General features: G+C 53.2%; 3 protein-coding genes across 4 annotated transcripts; all 3 read right to left on the bottom strand.

Annotated features, from left to right (window-relative positions):
- Positions 1–582: 582 nt before the first annotated feature.
- On the bottom strand, positions 583–8,409 carry LOC119519504. 2 transcript variants are annotated; one of them, XM_037817191.1, is made up of 9 exons: positions 8,077–8,409; positions 7,868–7,972; positions 6,794–6,946; positions 5,624–5,789; positions 4,986–5,094; positions 2,388–2,479; positions 1,892–1,980; positions 1,163–1,243; positions 583–892 (listed from the first exon to the last, which is right to left on the bottom strand). In XM_037817191.1, the coding sequence occupies exons 1-9, from the start codon at positions 8,123–8,125 to the stop codon at positions 627–629; spliced, it is 1,110 nt and encodes a 369-aa protein (XP_037673119.1). In that variant the 5' UTR covers positions 8,126–8,409; the 3' UTR covers positions 583–626. The 2 variants fall into 2 exon arrangements, with proteins under 2 accessions (XP_037673119.1, XP_037673120.1); XM_037817192.1 differs by lacking the exon at positions 4,986–5,094 and having other exon boundaries at positions 5,689–5,789.
- A 2,382-nt stretch (positions 8,410–10,791) lies between these two features.
- On the bottom strand, positions 10,792–13,376 carry LOC119519175 (zona pellucida sperm-binding protein 3-like). Its single transcript, XM_037816680.1, has 6 exons — positions 13,339–13,376; positions 12,837–12,934; positions 12,654–12,745; positions 12,140–12,224; positions 11,453–11,551; positions 10,792–10,878 (listed from the first exon to the last, which is right to left on the bottom strand). Exons 1-5 carry the CDS (start codon positions 13,340–13,342, stop codon positions 11,513–11,515), a joined length of 318 nt encoding a protein of 105 aa, XP_037672608.1. The 5' UTR covers positions 13,343–13,376; the 3' UTR covers positions 10,792–10,878; positions 11,453–11,512.
- Positions 13,377–16,284: 2,908 nt separating this feature from the next.
- Positions 16,285–19,446, bottom strand: MTFP1 (mitochondrial fission process 1). The gene is made up of 4 exons (XM_037817183.1): positions 19,243–19,446; positions 18,363–18,490; positions 17,884–18,116; positions 16,285–16,896 (listed from the first exon to the last, which is right to left on the bottom strand). The coding sequence occupies exons 1-4, from the start codon at positions 19,307–19,309 to the stop codon at positions 16,824–16,826; spliced, it is 501 nt and encodes a 166-aa protein (XP_037673111.1). The 5' UTR covers positions 19,310–19,446; the 3' UTR covers positions 16,285–16,823.
- Positions 19,447–20,109: the final 663 nt, after the last annotated feature.

Below are 20,109 nucleotides of genomic sequence, written 5' to 3'. Positions count from 1 at the left end.
TCCCAGCCTCCAGCTCCCATTCTGAATGCCCAGGGGGAGAAAGGTGGTGGAAGGAGAGGGACCCACTTTGTAGCCTTGGCTGAGCTCCCCCCAACCCCACTCCAGCAGTGGGGTCACCCACTAAGGTAGTGGCAAGAAGACCAAGGCCTGCAGGCTCCCCAGTGAGTATGAAAGGAAGTTAAAGGCTCAGGAGTTCCAGTTCCAGTTCCAGGAGTCTAGAAAGAAGAGCCAGGAAAGAAAGGCCTCACAGCCTGTGGCAGGTAAAAGGTGGCATCCAAAGGCTGTTTCCCATAATAGGGATCAAGTTCGGCCACTTAGCTCCTCCAACTGCCAAAGACCTCACCTGCACCTCCCCAGGCCTCCTACCATGCAGACGCCAGGCCAGGGTACCTCATAGACCAAGAATGTGTCAACCTGACCCCAGACCCCACATTTGTTTCTTACCCAGGAGCCCCACAGCTGCAGGGGCCTCTCCAGAGAATACACATTCAGGGCATGCGGTTAAGAAGACCAGATTTGTCTTCTAACCCATAGCACCAACAAACACAGGAGCCAAAGAAAATTAAGACCAGACCAGACAGGTAGGGAAATAGAAAACTTTATTATAAGTACATAAAAGGGGGTATTTAGCTGTCTTCTGAAGGGGTCAGGGTCTCCAAGTCTTCCACCCTATGATAGCGTCCCGAGGCCGCCGCGGCCACCCAGCCCATCTCCCGGGCCTCCAGGCTGCCCTGGGAGCCCCTCGGCATGCTGATCCAGTGGCCGGTCAGGAAGGGCAGTGGGAAGGCCTGGTGAACCTTCCTCAGCATCAGGAGGAGGAAGACGAGCATCAGGGCCAGGCACGTGAGGGCCAGCGCAGCCACCAGCAAGTCCTTCAGCGTCTTGCAGGAGGCTGGGAGGAAGGGAGGGGGCAGGCAGCACCTCGGGACTGCCCAGAGGTCTGCGACAGGCCACATGGGACGGCCAGAGCCCACCGGAGTTCAGCTTATTCACCAAGGTGGAAGGAGAAGGGCCAGGAGAAGGCAGGGAAGCAGGGATGTGAGTGGAGCTGGGGACAGGGTGGCAGGGTCAGGACCATGAACGAGTGGACAGGTCCGTGGACGGGCCAAAGGGGAACTCATGCCTTTTTAGGGCCAGGCAGCCTCCGGGCCCCTGGACTCACCTTTAAACCAGGACACTGGTAGCTTCTTGACCTTCAGTGGCCCTGCAACTGCCATGTGGATCTCCCCTTCCTCAGGGAACTCTGTGGGAGGGAAATTGCTAGTTCTGGGGTCTCCCTTCCTTCCCCTGCCTGCCCCTGGCAGAGTCCTAGAGCCAGCTGACTCCCCTAAGCAACCCTGTTTTCACCTGCTAAATGGGGACAGGGGCTGTTCCCTAGTAGGATTCAAGAGAAAACAGCTGAAGAACACAAATATCCACTAACACAGAACTGGTGAAATATTAGCATCTCCATTCCATGGATTATTATACCACTACAGATATAAAAGTGATGTGTCACCTACAGAGCAGTCCATAAAGTATTGTGCAAAAAGAAACATATTATAAAAATTGGAGGGGAGAAGGGAAGGAGATAAGTTATTAGAACACATCATAGGACCTGGCACATAGACACAAGTCACCCAAACTTCCTCCTCAAAGCCCCACAAGACAGAAGAGGTGGCTCGAGGACACTGGCCAGCCCACAGCTGACCCCACCCAAGCCACGTTCTCTCCATGCCCCTCCTGCCTCTCCTCTTCATCTTGTCCCCACTCCCCAACCCAGAGCTGGTACCAATGGTAAATCTAGCAATATTTATCTGCTCACACAAGACAAAGGCACCCCAGAGCAGGGCTGCCCGACCCCCAAGTCCTTGCTGGCCCATTCCTGCCCCCTCCCATCCCCCTGACATACCTCTGTATCGTCCTTTCTTTGGTTGGGAGCAGCCAAAGTTGCAGCAGTCACAGACCGAGCTTGCCCAATCATTGTCTGCAAGTTGCCAACTGCCGACAGTCCAGGCAGAAAGACATGCCCAGTGAGGGGAGGGGAGGGGAGGGGAGGGGAGGGAAGGGGCAGGGGAGGACAATCTGCCCCGGGGAGAGAGCCTGCCCAGAATCCCACTCCGAGCATGGCCACGTTAGCTGTGGCAGCAAGTGGTCACTTGGCCTCTCTGGACCTTCCTCTCCCTGGTTTGCCTGTACCAGAGAAAGGCCACCTATGTTTCCAGGATAAGGATTACCCCATGACACTGGTGAAACATCCCGGCACAGGGCCAGCTGAGGCCTCCCACCTCTCCCCATTGCCGGTTTTCAGAACCCATGCCTCATGGCTGACACCATTTCAGAAAGGGGGCCCAGAAAGGGGAAGGGATTCGATCAATGTCCCACAGCTTGAAATAGGGAAGGCTCACCTGTAGGAGGAGGTGTTATAAAAACAAGATTTCCGGCCAGGCTCTAAGGGTCTCATCCAACTCCAGATGCTTGTCCAGCAAATGATATAAACCTGGAAGGAAGGATCAGGGAAGAAATTGGACACCCCAGCCATGGGTGAAATCTCCCCCTGGGTTCCTGAGGACCCCAGCACAGTCACACCACCCCATTTGAACTATATCATGCCTCATTTATCCCCCACGAACTGAGCAGCACTAGGGAGGTAGCCAGCCCAGCCCATAACAGGTCCTTAGCGGTAGAGAAAATTCTTCTCTGATTTTCCCTGACCCACGTGCTTACCCTCAGCTATAAGTATGGTCACTGCAGCACTAATTTATAACAGAGAGAGAGACTGGATCCAGGGGATTGGTTAAGTTACTACTTGACCAGACAGGGCAAGTTCTACGTAAATATTACCTTTCATAGCAGAAAAATGTACATGATATTAAGTGTGTGTGCGGGGATGGGGGCAGGTTCTAAAATGGTGCATGGAACCTTCTTTTAAAACATTAAATCTAAATGCAAATGCATAAAAAATAATGATAGACCTATGGTTGGGGATACACAATGCATATAATTTGTAACAAGTACAACAAAAAGAGTGGGGGGGATAGTGTATGTTGTATGCTATTGTAGTTCAGTTGGTATCAAATGAATTGTGATTGTTATAGGTTTAGGTTGTTAAATTTAAGACCCATAGTGACCACAAAGAAAAAATCTGAAAAACATATCCTGAAAGAAATGAGAAGGTACACAAAATGGTACAATCCAAAATAAAAATCAAATAAATATGAAAGTAGGCATTAACAGAAGAATTGAGTACAAAAAAGGTATAGGACTTACAAAGACCAAAGAGCAAAATGGCAGAGGCAAGTCCTGCATTATTAGTAGTTATTTAAATATAAATGGATTAAACCTTCCAGGCAAAAGGCAGAGATTGCCAGAATGGAAAACAGGTTGGTGGTTGCTCAGAAAGTTAAGTATAGAATTACCAATTACCAGAAATCCCATTTTCAGGAATATATCCAAAAGAATTGAAAGCAAGAACTCAAACAGATATTTGCACACTGATGTCCATAGTGGATTATTCAAATTGCCCAAAGATGGAGGCATTCCAAGTTCCACCAATACATGAATAGATAAATAAAATGTATGTATATGTTGAATAATATTCCATCACTAAAATAGAATGAAATTCCAATACATGCAACATGGATGAACCTTGAAAACATCATGTTGAGTGAAATAAGCCAGATACAAAAGACAAATACTGTTTGATCTCACTGATATGAAATAATTAGAATAAGCAAATTCATGGGGTCAGAAACTAGAATATAGGTTACCAAGGGCTCAGTTGGTGGTAGTGAATGGGGAGTTATGCTTAACTCATAGAGAATTTCTGTTTGAGGTGATGGAAATGTTTTGGTAATAGATGGTGGTGACATTAGCACAACTTTGCGAATGTAATTATCACTGAATTATATACTTGAATGTGGTTAAAAGGGGAAGTTTTAGGTTTTATGTTGCTAGAAAAATTAAAATTAAAAAAAAGCAATTATAGGACTGTATAACAGTGAAACCTAATGAAAACTAGGGACTATAGTTACTAGCATAATTATAATAATATTGTTTCATTAATTTTAACAAAGGCACCACACTAATGCAATATGTTAATGATAGGGAAATTGGGGGATGGGGAGAGAGTATATGAGAACTCTATTATCTGCATGATTTTTCTGTACACCTACAACTTCTCTAATAAACATGTAAATTAATTTAAAAGGAAAAAGAAAAAAAAACCTCTTAAAGGAAAAAAAGCAAAGAATCAAGTATACAAAATGGCTCTTATAAAGAGACAGAATCTTAGTCTCAGAAAATTCCAGCATCATTTTGGGACAGTTTCCAAGTATTTTAGTTGTCTCGTATACTAATGCATTTCTGTGATATCTGCATTTTAGGAAGCTAAGCTTCAACGTAAGGAAGCTTCAAGTATCCCTAGCCCTCTGGTGCCCAGATACCCCACCCACAGTCACATCTACGGAGATCTCTGCAGTGCTTACAGAGATCTCTATGGTGTGTGTGGGCCTTGGCAACTCCCCTGTGAGATCCTCAGGTAAGGACTGATCCCAAACTTGATCCCACATGGGAGAAACCTTGAGACCCTGAGGTTCTCGCCTCTCTGTCAGAACTCAAGCCAAAGCCCAGGCTGTGGGTTTCAAGCCCCAGCTCTGGATCCCTGATCTTCACCTTCATTCTCAGGGCTTAGGGTCACCTGATAAAATACAGGATACCCAGTTAAATTTTTTTAAAAGTTAGCATAAGTATGTCCCATGCAATATATGAGATATACTTACACTAAAAATTTACTTGTTGCTTATCTGAAATTCACATTTAATTGGGTATCCTGTATTTTTATTTGTGAAATCTGGCAACCTTATCAGGGGACCCAGCATCCCCTTCCTGGGCTGACCCCAACTTGGCCCAAGATATCGTTGTGGGGATGGGGGTGGAGAGCAGAGTAATAGGAACAGAGCCCCCAGACCTCTGGTGGGGCCTGGGACATCCCCGGAGCCCCTCACCTTATCCAATTCCACATCATTATTGAGCAAGAAGGCCTCCACGCCGAACTGCAATGATTCATTATCCAGCCGAGACCAAGAGCCAGACCCAGAACCTATTGAGAGGCACCTGGGGGAACATCCAGGGGGGGCTAGAGGGACCATCAGCTGGGACATTGTCAGGAACAGGCTCCCTGGAAAGCCAGGAGAGGTCCCTACCACAAAACCTTCTTGCTCCTCTAGCATTCACCCCATTGCTAGAAGTTTGGGGCTGGCAGTTTTAGCCTGAACAAAGTCCAGAAGTTGCAAAGTCAACCAGGAGATAAGACTGCAGCCACCACAGCCACTCAGTGGCCTGCACCCCAGCTGGGAAGAGCAACCCCATCCTCTACCCAGCCACTCACAGCCCAAGTGGGCAGGTTCAGACCCAGGCAAGTAACTGAGTGGCAGGCCAGACCAAAAAAGTGTGGTCACCAACGACCAACTTTCTAGCCAGGGATTTTTTAATATCCTCACGTGCAAGCAAGGCAGACCTCCATGCACCATTCCACCAATGGCTCAGTCAAGTGGGACCCCAGGGTAGGGATGGGCCAGGGCTGGGGTCCAAGCTGTAAGCAGACTCCCTCCCCCTGCTTTCCATCCCAGGCAGCCCCACCCACCCCCAGTTGAAGACAAGGGTGTACATCCTGTTGGAACGGTTCAGGTACTGGCTCTGGGTACCCACACACTCGTCCACGTAGAGCTTCATGTCCTCATTTGATGCTGGCTGGATGTGAGCCTGCAGGGTCAGCGACGAACCTTCTGTGTAGGGGGGTGGTGAGGTATCTGAGGGAGGAGGGGGAGAAGGTGTTTCCAACAGGGAGCCACAGCCAGCCTCCAGCAAGAACAGTTGATTCTCATCATTTATGGTAATGATGTTCTATAAAGTTGCTGCAAGCACTGAATTAGCAAACACTGAACCATTGCCCCCAGGGGAAATACAGGATTAGGCTTCTGCAAGCCTCTGGTTACAATATTTTCATTACCCAGCAATATATAACCTTGTTTTATGTGTGTTTCTGTTTAAAGACACCTTATTTAATATATACTGTTGATTTGTTGACATTGAACTCACACCCAACAGCACTATAACTAAACCCTGAACGAAGCTTCTCTAACACACGTACTTTCTCCCTAAGGCACATCCCAGCCTTCTTGCACTTAGGGACACTAGACAGCACTGCAGCACTAAGCTTCGGGGACATTTTAAACAGGAAACTCAACAAAAGCACAAAAATGCAAAAGACATATCACCAAGTATACAGTGAGAAGGACACTTGTTTACAGTACGAGAACTGAAACAAGGAGGCTAACCGTTGCCTGGTTCAACCATAGGTGAAAACTTGCACATCAGGTGACTCAAGTTGCACTGTGAAAGCACCTCGAGTACTGACCTTGGTTACAAACAAACCTTATGAGTAGGCAAATTCGCAAATACGGAATCCGCGAATAATGAGGGCCAACTATACACACTGCATACAGGTAGGTTACAGCCCATAATTCTGTTTAATCCTCAACGGTCCTTGAGCTGTTGGTTACACCCATTTTATAGATGGGGGAATGGAGGCGCAGAGAGGTGGTTGAACTTTGGTTCTCTTACCTCTGTTTGCTCAACTGTCAGATGAACACAGATCTGTGCCACCAGGTACATCCTCAGCAGGAAGTGGAGGCTGCATGGGACCCTCATTCTGCCCTCCTCCTCCTCTGGCAATCTTGGGGGGTGGGGTGCACACTCCCTCCCCTCCATGCACACACATGTGTGCACACACACATGCCAGTCCAGGACTCACCGTGCAGCACTTGGAGGACCACCTGCAGGGGCTGTGTGGTGGGGGCTGAAGACTCCTCTGAGGACTGTCTTGCAGAGATTGGTGGGATCTCCACCAGGCCGGCTGCAGAGGACCTGTTTGCCTCCAACCAGAGGGGCAGCCAGGACTGGGTGGCTGCAGCCGAGAGAGACGGCAGGTAAAGGGGGTCCAATGCCCAGACTGGAGGGCAGGGTTCCCCCACGGTGGGGGGGGGGGGAATAGCTGCAGGGGAGCTGCTCAAATCAGTTTCACCCACACTGCCATCTCAGGGGCCATTCCCGTGCCCCCTGTGGGCCTTGTGATCACCCTTGTTTTACAGACATAGAGTGTGAGCCTGGAAAGTCCTGCTGCCATCTGCCCACAGTTAAATGCTATGGAACTCAGAACTGAGCACCCAAGCTACGGCTCTTTCAGAGACATTTAAAAGTTTGAGTTGCTTTAGGGCAAAACTCAAATGATAACAAATTGGTATTAAAATGAGAATATTCCCTTTACCTCCAAGTAACTACCTTTTGTCCGTGAGCACCTGGCCTGAGTGTAAGCAGACTTGCATAAGTGGGCTTGCCCCCCTGCATGGTTCCTACTTAACTTCTTTTACCATTTGGGCCCCTAGCCCTTTTGCTTGCTGCCTGTAAGAGGGATTATCTCAACCCAGTGGGCCTGGGGCAGAGCAAGGAAAGGAGTGGAATTTAAGAGGAGTGGAATTTCAAGCATTTGTCTGTTTAGTGTTTGTTGAGCACTCTCTATGTGTCAGGCCCTGTGCTGGAGGCCAGGGGTGCAGGGTGAGAGATTGGCCCCTTCCCTGGGAGTTCAGTCTGGCTGCGGGGACAGAACCACAAGCCAAGATTGCCCAGGACCCCCAGGAGGGTCCTGCACAACCTGGGACAAGCCAGACAGGCTCCCCAGAGGCAGTGTGAATGTGGGGGGAGAAGAACAGGTGATCCAGGGTCCCTGTGCCCTCAGCCCTCAGTGGGGGCAGAAGCAGGGGACCCCCAGGGGTGGTTGGCAGCAGGAGGTGGGGCTGAGTGTTGGAGGGCACCCACCAGAGTGACTCACAGGCCATCAGAAAGGACGTGTCTTCCTCCCCTTGCTCCCAGGATGCCATGTCCAGCTCCTGCTGCAGCCCAGGCTGGATGTGGTGGGAGGAGTTGACGTGCACAGCTGCCAAGGGGAGGCGGCTCAGCTCAGGGACAGGGAGGGCAGGAGGAGGACCCCCACCCGGCCACCCCAACCCACCAAGGGAGCCCCATCTGCCCAGTCCTTACCAAGCAGCTTGGCCAGAATGACAAGCAGAAGCCCTCTGGGAGTGGCCATAGTGAGAAGTACCTTCCTGCTCCCTCAAGCCTCCTTAAATTAGCCCAGAGGAGGCTGGGGAAGGAACAAGCCTCACCTGGCGCCAACAGGTGAGCCTGGGGCAGGGCTGAGCTGGGCCCAGATCAGATACTCCACTTCTCCCCGCCTGCCACACACCCCTTTCCTACGGTGCCTCCTGATTTTAGCTAAGGCTCCAAGGCCCTCCTCACTCACGCAGAGTTAGGATGGACAGTGACAGCAAACGCTGACTGCAGGCTCGCTGCACAGCAGTTTACTTTTTCTCTGCAGGCAAGCATTGTGGTGGTGCCCACTGCTTAGGGCTGTCACAGAGATCACATAACGTAATGCTTAGCACGTGCCCAGCTCACAGCATGTGCTCTATGTTCACCGTTGGTGTCACTGGCTAACTTGTCCAGGCGGAGGGGGTGAGTGTGATGATGGAGGGTGCCATACCTCCAAGAGGATCCGGTCTGGGGGAAGGAGCGGAGAAGGTTTCGTGGAGAAGGGAACATTGGGGCTGGGGGAGGACTCAATAGACAGAAATGGGGGAGAGGGCCCTTCTAGCAGACAGCAGGACCTGTGCAAAGGCTGGATGTGCAGGCCACCTGCAGAGAATGGCAAGCAGTCAGGGGAGGCAAGAACATGTGGGTGCAGGGACATCTCGGGGTGAAAGAGGAGCCTGCCAAGCCTGGAGGCTCTGAATGCCGACTGGCTCCTGAGGGCCATAGGGAGCCACGGAAGGTATCAGCATGAAGGAGAGACGGGAGATTCAGCCATCAGCATGATCAGATCAGAATGTCCCCGTATGCACTGGGCATTTAAGGAGTTCCCAAGTTTGCTTTTTATAAACAAGACCCTGACACCTCCAGACCCCCATCTTTGGACAATTGTCCCATTATTTCCTCAGAATAAATTCTTTGGAGTGGAATTACTGGACCATATGGTTGGCATATTTTTATATCGGGGTTAGTCATCAGTTGGAACAATGCAGTCATTTGCTCTCAAAATAATAATGACTGGTATTAGTGAAGCTCTATGAGCCCTGCTCTGACCCAGTGCTTTTTGGGTAATTTCTCCTGTAATCATTCCAGAAGTTTCAGGAAGTCTTCACCAAGAATTATCTTATTTTATAGCAAGGAAACTAAGGCTCAGAGAGGTTAGGTAACTTGCCCAAGGTCACACAGCCTGCGTGTAGAAGGCTACAGGCTGGAAGTCTGCAGACATGGAAGCAGTCCAGGGGCCGGGTTCTACCCAGTCCCACCCCAGGGGCTGTGAGTTCAGGCCAGTGAACCCAGTACTTGGAAACTGGGTAACTCTTCCAAGAAAGAGGGAGCTAGCAACACTCATTTCATGCATGGTTGTAAAGATTAAATGACCCGCATCACATGAAGCACTTAGCACAAGATCTGGCACTAACAGATACTGTTATCAACAACCCTGAAGGCAGTTTGAACCAGCCCGCAGGCCCTGTGGGCACATTGGAGACGTGCTGCCCCCTAGTGGGGTTGCTGAGCATTGCATGGAGCTGACCACTGTCGGGACCCAACTCTCAGCATGCTCCAGGACAAAGAACTTCTGTCTTCCCACATCCCAGAAGGGGTCAGCCCCACTCTCTCAATGAAAGGGAGGACTGCCTCAGGGCAGGAGGGGATAGCATTTCCCATCACACCCATCATCTGCCACCTCCTGTCTGGTTGCTCTCTCTGCACCTGTTTCCCAACCATCAAATGACCGGCAGTTACCCAGGAAAGAGGCAGGCTGGAGAGATGGCGTCCCACCTCATGGGGGATGGGTTGCTTCAAGGAGACAGAGATGCCCCCAGAGCTGCCAGATAAAATACAGGATGTCCAGTTAAATTTGAATTTCAGAAAATAACAACTTATTAGTATAAGTATGTCCCATGCAGTGTTAGAAGCATGATTTTTTTTTTAACCTGAAATACAAATTTAACTGGGCTTCTTATGTCTTTATTTGCTAAATCTGGCAACCCAACCCTGAAGGACTGGGGAAAGGAAGTCCAAGGCTGGGCTGCCTAGGGAGGGGCAAACTACCCTCTCTGTGCCAGATGCTTCAGGCTTCTCATTTCCACCCTCGTAAGCCTGTGAGAGGAGCCTCTGTTACTACCCCCAAGTTCACAAGTGAGACCCCTGAAGCTCCTGCTCAAAGGTGAACAGCTGATGTGCACAGAGCAGATACCAGGTCCAGTGAGCGAGAGCTGGGGCTGCAATCTCCAGGACAGACATAGGCCTGGCCTCAGAGGCTCACATCAGGGAAGGGGGAGACCTTTACTGACCTTTACCACAGTGATGGAGGAAGCACTCAACACTAAAGGGGCAGAGGGAGAAGGTGGCCTGAGCCCAGCCTCCCCTAGGCAAGCCACAGGTTTGGAGGAAAGCACCTGCCTACTGCTCCACTCCCCCTGCCTGAGCCCCCACGCCCAGGACCATGACTCACAGGAGGCCCAACCCTGCCTCTGTTCCGGGGGCCTCATGGTCCCAGCCCTGCCCCAGGAAAACCACAAAAGCCAAAACTGTTGGCAAATATCTCTTTATTGGAAAAACCCGGCAGCTTGGGGGTGAGGGGCAATATTTAGACCCTGCTGCCTGGGCCTGTGGCTGGAGGTGCTGCCAGGCTCCCGGCCCTGTGCCAGCAGCAGTGGGTGGAGATGCAGAAGCCCATGCCCAGGGCGGACACCAACACCACCTCCACGAGCAGGGTCCCCACCACCAGCAGCAGCGAGCTGGGGAGGCTTCCTGGCACGAGACAGGGAGGCTGGTTAAGGCCTGGGGGGGCAGGAAGCACGCCGGCAGGGCCAGAGAGGAGGCTGGGGAAGAACCTTATGGAAACAGTTTCCTGCTTGCTAACACCCAGAATTATGTTTGCTCATGTGGGAGCAATGGTACCGAGGTCCCGGATTCAACTTGTGCCTTTGTGACCTCAATTTCATCTCTAAAGTGGGAATGGTTGTGTCTACTGCATGGGATTGGGAGGATTCAAGGAGATCAGGCACAGGTAAAAAAGGGAAACCCTGGCCTGTTCCTTGGAGGCAGGCAACAATGGGTAGCGTTTATTAACAGTATATGTGGAGGCAGTTGTCCTTCCAGATAAGGAGCTCAGAGGGTTAAATGACTTCCAAGCCTACAGCCATTTGCCAGAGGCCTCAGGTTCTGCCCTGGCAGAGGTGGGGGAAGGGGAGGGTGGAGGCAGACAGAGCCAGGTTCTGCTGGGACTGCCAACCAACCATTGGGCTTGGGACCCCAGTGTTGCCCACTGTGGAGGAGATCCCAGGAAGGGGTCCAGGCACTGGGAGAGGCCTCCCGCACTCACCTCCTGGGCCCCTGGAGTCAGAAGCCTGACTCAATTTGGAGGAAGTGGGACCTTCTTTTGTCACCTGGCTGGAGGCCTGCTCGGGAGCCTGGTCAGAGGCTAGAAGACAAAGACACCCGACCCCAGACAGATTTAAGTCACCACACCACACATCTAACCTAATATCTGCTCACCAATGCTGAAAATTAAGAGGGAAAGAGAAAATAAATGAAGCTATGTTTTGGAAAGAAAACACAACACATTGTTTATACTATGGTGTGACTGACTACAAGCACCCTCTCTCTTCTCTGTCTCAGAAGGGCACATATCAGGAGTGGTAAGGGCAGAGATGAGGGGGTCTCCAAATATTTGTATGATAGATTAGACTAGAAGCTCAAAAGTGGCACATCAATCTAATGCTCTTATTTTACACTTGGGGAAACTGAGGCCCAGAGACAGAATGGACCTGCCCAAGGTCACACACAGTAGGCAACTCTCTAGATGCAGTCCAGAGGCCAGATCCTTGGCTGATCAATGGATTACCCCCAGTGGGTTTTTGTGATTCAGGAGGCCAGTGTCAGCTTCCTCAAAGGTCTTCATAGCAAGATGGTGCCTTCCACAGGCCAGCTACCCAAGATTGTGATGGCTCCCTGGGCCAGCTGCCTCCCCTGGCTCAGAGCCCACCACCTCCAAACCAGGGGCTCCTACCTGCCAGGGCCCTGCGATGGGGTGACTGGGGAGCCGGGCAGGTAACCTCACACTGCTCAGGGAGGCATTGTCTAGAAGTTTCCACCTATAGGAATGTTGGGGAAGGGGCAGAGGAGGGTCTGCCTAAGTCAGTGCACCAGAGACAGTGACCAGCATTTTGCAGTGCATGCATTTTGCAGGTAAAGAAACTGAGGGTCCTAAAAGTTCTGTGACTCACCCATGAGGATATAGTTATCAAGAGCTGGAGCTGGGATTTAAACCTGGGTCTGGGTCAGAGTCCGAAGTCTCCATTCCTAACTCACCTCCCACTTCTCACTCTGGGTTCCCAGCATGTAGGCTGGTCTGACTGGCCATGGGGAACTATTGCAGGATGACCAAGCTTTGGGGAAAGTTCATCTGAGTCACACTGAGCCTCAGTTTCCTCCCCTGCCAAAACCCCATCTCCCAGGTAACTAAGTGAGGTCACCTGCATCAGTAACAGGCATTTGACACACCTTCAGTGAATGTGACTCACCTGTTTGTGTCCCCATGGAAGGAACAGGCCTTCTTGGTGGCATCAGGCGGAACCTTTGGGTCCCAGACCAGCAGCTGGCAGTGGACATAAACCTATAGGGACAGAGACTCCAGGCTGAGGAATCTTGGGGAGGTGGAGGTGGAGGGTGGGACCCAGACCCCAAAGGCACCTGCTTCCACTCACATCATCAGGATTATCAGTAAAGCCGAAGGCCTGGAAGGAGAGCTCCAGTCTCTCGGGGACCTTTCGGGGCAGGAAGTGGGAACGAGCATCCTTGCCATCTACCAGTCACCTGGAAGGCCCAGGTTGAAGGTCAATGGGACTCAGGGGACAACCCTGAACTAGGTTCTGTTCTCGGCCCTACAACATCACACACCATCATTTGTTAAGAATCCTACATGCCAGGGACTGAACTAAGCATGGCCCCCACTGGACCTACACAAGAGTGCTCTGAACATTCTGGCACTATCCCCATTTCACAGAGGGGCAAACAGAGGCAACAGAGATGAAGGAGCTGGTAAAGGGCTCTTGTTCCCCCGGCCCGGAAAGGACCATCCAAGAACTCCCAGAGGGCACCATCTGGGCATCTGTCCCTTCTAGCCCTGAAGTGGTCCTCGGCCCCTGTCCCAGCCCTCCCAGAGATGACACCCACTGAACAGTGCCCATCCTCCCCCAGGTCCAGTACCCATGATGCCTGATGAGGCTGTAGGGTGCAAGGGCCACTTCCAGTTCCCGGCTGGAGCTGGTCACACACTCATCCACATATAGCTGTAAAGGCTGATGGGAGCCGCCATCCACAGCAAATTCCAAGTGGAGCTTGGAGCCCAGGAAAATGGTACTGGCATTGGCAGGTTCTGGAGCCTGCAGCATGGCCTCATCCTGGGCTAGGATGAAAATTTGTGAAGCCCAGAGACATTGAGGGGCTTTCCCAGGACCACAAAGCAAGGGAAAGCAGGCAAAACTGGGACAAGGCCATCCAAAGCCCAGTGCCCTGCCCACCCAGCCCCCTGCCTCACCAGGAACAGCCCACCTCAGAACTGGAGGCACAGAAGCCCCGGAGTCTGGAGCCCTTCCCCTTGGGGCACTGCCACTGCCCAGGGATGACCCCTACCTGTGGGAAAGGCTGAACCTGGCCAAAGCCTCACACTGAAGTCCAGATGTCCAACCCCAGCCAGGGAGCCAGTGACCAAGGTGGCTGGGGACAGGGTGGGGGCTTCCGGGCTGGCAGAGAAACAAGTAGGGCTTAATGCAAGTCTGGTACATCAAGGAGCCCAGAAAAAAATGCCAAAGGCCCATGATAAGCCCCCGGGGACAGTCCAGCCAGGGAAGAGAACAGGGGAGAAGTGGCCAGGAAAACCTAGCAATTGCAAATTGGGACTCACACTGAATGGGACCCATGAGGTCAGTGCCTACTTCCCTGCTGGCTGGAGGAGCAGCCCCATCCAGTCCGCCCTTCTTCAGGACCTCCAGGGCTGCAGGCCTGGAGACAGGCCAAGGGTGCCAGGCAGTGCTCACCGCTTGAACATGCAACTAATTCGATGGCGTAAGGCAGCAACAGGGGGCTGTTCCCAGCGCCTAGGTGGGGGTGTATGGACCAGGTCAGCAAAGAATTCCACCGTCTTCCCTGAGATCTGGGGGGATAGTGGCTCTTTAAGGATGGGGAAGAGGCCAGGACAGGTACATCTCCACTTGGCTCCCACCTTGTTGTGTGGCCTTGAAGTCACTCGCCCCCTCTACGCCTCAGTTTCCCACCCGGGTCCCTTTCAGCTCAAAAGCCTGTTCTTTGAAGAATGATGTACTAAAATGCATCTGGTGGGAACTTCCCTTCTGTGAACCTCAGTTTCTTCATCTGGAAAACAGGGACGGTGGTTCTACCTCCCTCGTGGGGCTGCTGAGGACGCAATGAACAAATGCAAGCAAAGGGCACGTGGCAAACACCAGAATGATAAACAGGGAGTCTACTTCATGCCCTTGGCTACCAAATTATGTAGTAACCCAGGCCTCTGCTTCTTTTAGAGAAAGAAACTGAGATTCAGAGAGGCTGTGGCTTACCCAAGGATATACACAACTCAATATGCTCTGATTCTACACCTTTCTCCAACCCAGACACCCGGGCTCTGTGTCTGCGCCCTCACCCCGAGTCTCCCAGGTACCCCAGGGCTCCCAGCAGCCTTGTCCCATGAGCCTCACCAGTCGGATGAAGCCACAAGCCTTGAATGAGGCCGCGAAGACCACGTGGCCAAGTATGACAGGGACCAGGGAGGGCAGGCAGGTGCCAAGGCGCAGGTGGCGGACATCGAGCTGGGGGTCCCTCCTCACGCCAGGAGGACGTCTGTCTCATTACAGTTCTGCAGGAGGCTGTCCCCCAGCTGCCCAGCCCAGGCTGGCACGGGCAGAGAACAGCCCCGGTGAGGACACGGCCTCATGAGCACGGTTACCCACCCCCCAGCTCCTGTTCAATCCGCTGCAACTCCAAAATGAAGCAGGAAGTAGGGTAACCAAGGGCCAGAGGCTCCTGCGGTGGGGCAGAGCTAAGGGGCAACAATTGAAGGGGTATTGGATGTGGTCCTGAGGATGCTCAGGGTAAGTAGGCCAAGAGGAAAAGGATTTCCAGCAGGGGAACAGCATGGAGGGAAGCTCAGGGGTACAGGGAGGGCAGTGCCAGGGAAGGAGACCTGGCTGGGGCAGGGCTAAGGGCTTAGACTATAGCCCGAGAGCTCAGGAGCCCAAATCTGGGGGAGTCCTGAGTATGGACACTGTGAAGTGAGTGAGCAGGGAATTGGTGAGAGGCGAAAGGAAATAACACAAAGACACAGGTGAGGGTGAGGCCCTGCCTCAGGCTAGGCTGAGGGTAGTAGAGGAGAGGGGTTGGGAGAATGCTAGTCTGGAGAGTGATGTGGGCCATCCATGTGCCTGGAAGAGTGAAAGGGAGTGATGGGGCTCAGAGGATTTAAGGGAGCCGGGAAGGAGCAGCAGGAGACTGGGCAGGGGAGGTCGTAGGGAGGTTTCAGCCAGTGTGGGGTGAAAAAGGCAGCAAGGAAAGGCCTGCCCTGTCCCCTGGGGGGCCCCCAGCCTGGGAGAGGCCATCAGACTCACCCCACAGCTGCAGACATCCCCAGAGCAGAAGCCATAACCCCAGTGCCCCCATCCTGCCTCACCAAAGGACTGCCTGGCACCATGGACCCTATAAGTGCTGGCCCAGGTGCAGGTGGTCCCAAGGGGTGGGTTCGGCCCACCTGGCTGCACCTGGGTGGAGGGGCAGAGCCAAGGAGCTGTCAGGGCCTGATTTGTGGCTTGGAGCCAGGCTGCCTGACTCTACCCCGTGCTCCACGCCACCCCCCTGCCTCCATCTGGACTGAGCCCCCTCCCTCTCCACCTCCACCCCTCTGAGCGACTGGCTGCCAAAGAAAGGGGCTGGCCCAGAAGCGGGGAGGAATGGCCCCCTTCGGCAGCTCAAGAGTCATGCGATGCTCATTTGGGGGCTGCTGCCTGAGAGAGAGAGAGAGAGAGAGAGAGAGAGAGAGGGAGAGGGAGAGAGGCTGGAGAATTCGGCCACCTCCTCTGAGGGCCCCAGCCCTGCTTCCCACTGCCACATCCCCCGCTCATCCCCAGTAGAAAAGGAGAACAAAACTCAACCATTAAAGATTTATTGGGCCCCTGGGGAGGGTCTGGCCAGGCCCCAGCAGCCCTAGCACCAAGAGAGGCTGGATCAGACCTCAGGCGTCCCTGCCATGGCATTTCTCTGTTTCTCCCTGAGTGCCCACCTACCACTGTCCAAACACCCTGCCACGGGGCACTCAGCTGAGCAGCTGGGAGTCTTGGGTCTCCGGCTCACCAAGCGATCTTGGGTACATCCTTTGCCCTTGCCGGGCTTTAGCCCCTTCCCCCGTCCGTTGGGAGGATGTTACTTTCCTGCTGAAAGGTCCATTCCCAGACCATGGCCACCTAGTATCATGGAGTCCATGGAAAGCAGATGGGGTTCAGGTCCTGCCTCTGTCTGTGACTTGCTGCAGGTGCTGCTCCTCCAGGCTTGGGTCTCTAAGCTCAAACCCACTCAGGTGCCAGGGCCCAGGACCCCAGGACCCCAGGCATCCATATCCCCTGGCAGGGGGAAGAACTTGGCATGGAGCAGGAACTGGGCCAACCCTCAGGCCAGGTACTGGGGTGGGGTCAGGAGGAGCTGGGTTTCTCCAGCGATGGGTACAGCTTGCGCAGGCTGGAGTCCAGGAGGAAGTCCACAGACCTGTATGGAGATCAAAGGTGATGAGCAGGTGGCCAAGGGGTGCTAATAAGGGAATGGGATGCAGGAGGCCAGAGGTAGGGGTAAGGGCAGCTGGATGCAAGCTACAAATGCCATCCAGGTGAAGAAGGCCTGTCCCCTCCCCCCACCTTGGGCTACCTGGGGAAGCCAGTATCAAAACTCCAGGGCAGTAGCCATTCTCCTCCTCTTTGTTCTGTTGAGTAAACTGAGGCACAGAGAGAGTAAAGAACTCACTCAGGGCCTCAGGGTCAGCTATGTTCCCCTGAGGAATTACTCCTCCTCCCAGTCTATGTTGGTCTGATTGGGTTGACCCCATCTCTGTTTCTAAGAGCAGGCACATGACCTAAGCCTGGCCAATCAGAAAAGAGGAAATGGCTAAGGGCTGGGCTCCTGGTCCAGGATGGACCAATGACAGCATCCCTTGGGATTTATGCTGTCACAATTAAGAAGCTTCCCATGGGCCTTGCTAAGCTGGTGGGATGTAAGCTGGGAGCTGCTGGGGGCCATCTCTGCTACCACAAGAGAGAGTGAGTGAAGCCAACAGAGTGGGATAGGGTAGGGAAAGGGCAACAGGAAGGGGAGACCCCAGACCCCTAATGACAACATGTGGGTGCCTAGATCAAGCCATACCTGAAAGCAACACCACCCTGGACTTCTCAGTTCATGAAGCAATTAGTACCTATTTTATTTAACCCAGTTTAGTTGGGCTTCTGTCACAAATAGGCCCCAAATCCATCCCCTCTAGGGTGTGCCTCTCCTGTCTACCTCTGCTGTTTTATAACACTAGACTTTCTTGCTGGGAATTTACTCATCCTATGTCCCATACCCTCAAGGCATACCCCTTCCTTTACTGCTAAAGTACCTGCCAGATCATATGACAAGGGAATAGACGATCCTTTATACCTCAGGGGCCCTGAGTACCAGCGTCAGCTCTGCTGTCACTGTTCTGTGCAAAGCTGAGGCACCCACCTGTCGATGGGATGGATGATGACAGGGATGGCCAGCAGCCCCAGGGCAGTGGTGGTCCACTTGCAGACGGCCAGGGGCCAGCGGGTGGCAGTGCCCAGGATGTAGAGGGAAGCGGCACACACACGGTTGATAGTGAAGCCCGGGATGGCCACAGAGGCCAGAGCCTGCCACACAAAGGTGTCCACCACGGCAACGGCCACCCTGGTGCTGCGGCCTGCCTCAGAGTCTGGTACCTGTAGGAACAGAGAGCACTGACCCTAGCTGGGGCGGAGGCTGGACCAGAAAGGGAGAGGTGGCCAGGGCCATATGAGGGAGGGAGAATAGCTGGAACCACCACATGCAGGGCTGGGGTTACGGACAATGCCACATGCAGAGCTGGGGGACCAAGGACCCTACAAACAAGACTGCAGTGTGGACTGCACCACGGGCAAGGTTGTAGGGCATAGGACTGTCCCTCAGGGTGGGAGATTAACACTCACAGTTCCCGCCTTCTTGCCCTTGTGGATGGCATCGGCCACCACGTAGGAACTGGACACGCCGTAGCTCAGCCACACCACGGCCGCTGGCACCAAGGAGCGGAAAGCCTCCCCCACCTCGTTGGCATAGCCTGGGCCAGGGGAGACAACATTTCATTCCCAAACCCACGGACTGTTCCATGAGGGGATAGGGGAGTGAGCTGTTTCTAATCCTATAGCTGTGTGACCTTAGAGAAGTGTCTCTACCTCTCTGAGCCTTGGTTTCCTGGCCTTTTAAATTGGGCCGATGACACCCACCTCCACTCCAAGGTCACCATGCAAGGGCTGAACCATTATGATGATTCATTTATGCCCTGGCCTCCCTGGCCTGGGTGCTAGGAGCACATGCAGTGATGGGGGCACAGCTAGCCAGAGAAATTGATCACCAGCAGCTTTGTATGCCTAATCTCATTTCACCCTTACAACTGCCACTCGAAGAAGGAAGTCCTCATCTGTGTCCCACCTTGCCTAGGAGGAAACCGAGGCTCAGGCACAGCCAGTGAGTGGCCATGGGAATTCAGACTCTGTGGACTTCACAGTCAGTGCTCTGGCATATCAGATGCGGCAGCCTGCCCCCCCCCGCCCCGCCCCCCGCCACTTCCTCATGGCTCGCGGTTTGAGCCTCCCAGCCCTGGGAGGACTGATCTCCAGAGAGGAGGAAGCAGGGCTGGGCTCACCAGCCCTGTGTGACCTTGGGCAAGTACCTAGCCCTCTCTGAACCCAGTGTCTGGCTAAGGCAGAATGAGAACTAAGACTCTCCTCCAGGCCCAGCACCGGGGTCCGGCGACCCCTGTTCCGCAGGTACAAGGCAGGAGGGTCACCGAGCCCCTGGCCCTGCGCTCACCTAGGTACCGCACCCACGTGTCCCGGTAGAGGTCGCGCTCGGCGCTCCGCGGCGGCGGCTCCGGCATGGCGCTTCGGCCGCGGTCCCGGCCCCTGCAGCCGCGCTGCCGCCCCGGCCTCCACTAGCGCTCCTAACCGCCGCGACGGGACCGCCGGCAGAAGGTCCCGGGCTGAAGGGCAAGTCGCTCTGTCTCTGCCCGCAGGGAGCGTCTGCAAATAGCACCTCTCGCTCGGGTTTTACTGATCGATTTTCTCCGCCCCTTTCCCAAGACTGACTGGATTTGGTGGCCAAAGGGCACACATCCTAGCTGTGTAACCTCAGGCAAGAGTCAGTCTCTACTTCTCCGGATCTCACTTAATTCCTCAGTAAAATGAGAATCACGACAGCGTCCACTCTATAGAACAGTTGCAAGTATTAATTATAATAACCATCGTTTATTGAGTTTACTACGGACTCGCCCGTTCACTAAGAACTCTTGACGGATTACATCATCAAACCCTTCTACCAGCCTGGGACCCCCGTTTTACAGATGAGGAAATAGAGGCACAGAAAAGAAGGGCCATTTTCCCAGGTCAGCCAGCTACTAAGGGATGGATGGAGCCACGATTTGAATCTAGGCAGCGTGAACTCCAGATCCGCTGCTCTTAGGAGGAACTCGGTAAATGAGACAGTGAATGGTGAACGCGCTGGCCAGGTAGAGGCCGGGACTCCGAAGTCCCTTCCAGGCAGGTGCATCTATCAAGCACTCTCACTGGCCTAACTGGGATTGGCTGCTCCCAGACCTAATCTCGTAGGGGCAGAACGTTGAATGAATTAACGAATGAATGAACGGGGCAAGGGAGACAGGGTTGGGTGCAGAGTTAGTGT

This window comes from Choloepus didactylus, chromosome 23 (assembly GCF_015220235.1).
Source record: "Choloepus didactylus isolate mChoDid1 chromosome 23, mChoDid1.pri, whole genome shotgun sequence".
NCBI lineage: Eukaryota > Metazoa > Chordata > Mammalia > Pilosa > Megalonychidae > Choloepus > Choloepus didactylus.
This window is presented reverse-complemented; position numbering and strand designations above follow the sequence as displayed.

What these genes read in the sequence shown, in the direction of transcription:
- LOC119519504 (XM_037817191.1), bottom strand. Translation starts at nt 8,125, where the DNA reads ATGGCCACTCCCAGAGGGCTTCTGCTTGTCATTCTGGCCAAGCTGCTT. An exon ending in ACCCTTGTCTTCAACTGGGG is followed by an intron (nt 5,095 to 5,623) that starts GTGGGTGGGGCT and finishes ATGTTCCCCCAG; the next exon opens with GTGCCTCTCAATAGGTTCTG. An exon ending in AAAGAAAGGACGATACAGAG is followed by an intron (nt 1,244 to 1,891) that starts GTATGTCAGGGG and finishes TCCCTCCCACAG; the next exon opens with AGTTCCCTGAGGAAGGGGAG.
- LOC119519175 (XM_037816680.1), bottom strand. An exon ending in TTCCATGGGGACACAAACAG is followed by an intron (nt 12,225 to 12,653) that starts GTGAGTCACATT and finishes ACATTCCTATAG; the next exon opens with GTGGAAACTTCTAGACAATG. An exon ending in CCATCGCAGGGCCCTGGCAG is followed by an intron (nt 11,552 to 12,139) that starts GTAGGAGCCCCT and finishes TTTGTCTTCTAG; the next exon opens with CCTCTGACCAGGCTCCCGAG.
- MTFP1 (XM_037817183.1), bottom strand. Translation starts at nt 19,309, where the DNA reads ATGCCGGAGCCGCCGCCGCGGAGCGCCGAGCGCGACCTCTACCGGGAC. An exon ending in AGGGCAAGAAGGCGGGAACT is followed by an intron (nt 18,117 to 18,362) that starts GTGAGTGTTAAT and finishes CTGTTCCTACAG; the next exon opens with GTACCAGACTCTGAGGCAGG. An exon ending in ATCATCCATCCCATCGACAG is followed by an intron (nt 16,897 to 17,883) that starts GTGGGTGCCTCA and finishes ATCTCCATACAG; the next exon opens with GTCTGTGGACTTCCTCCTGG.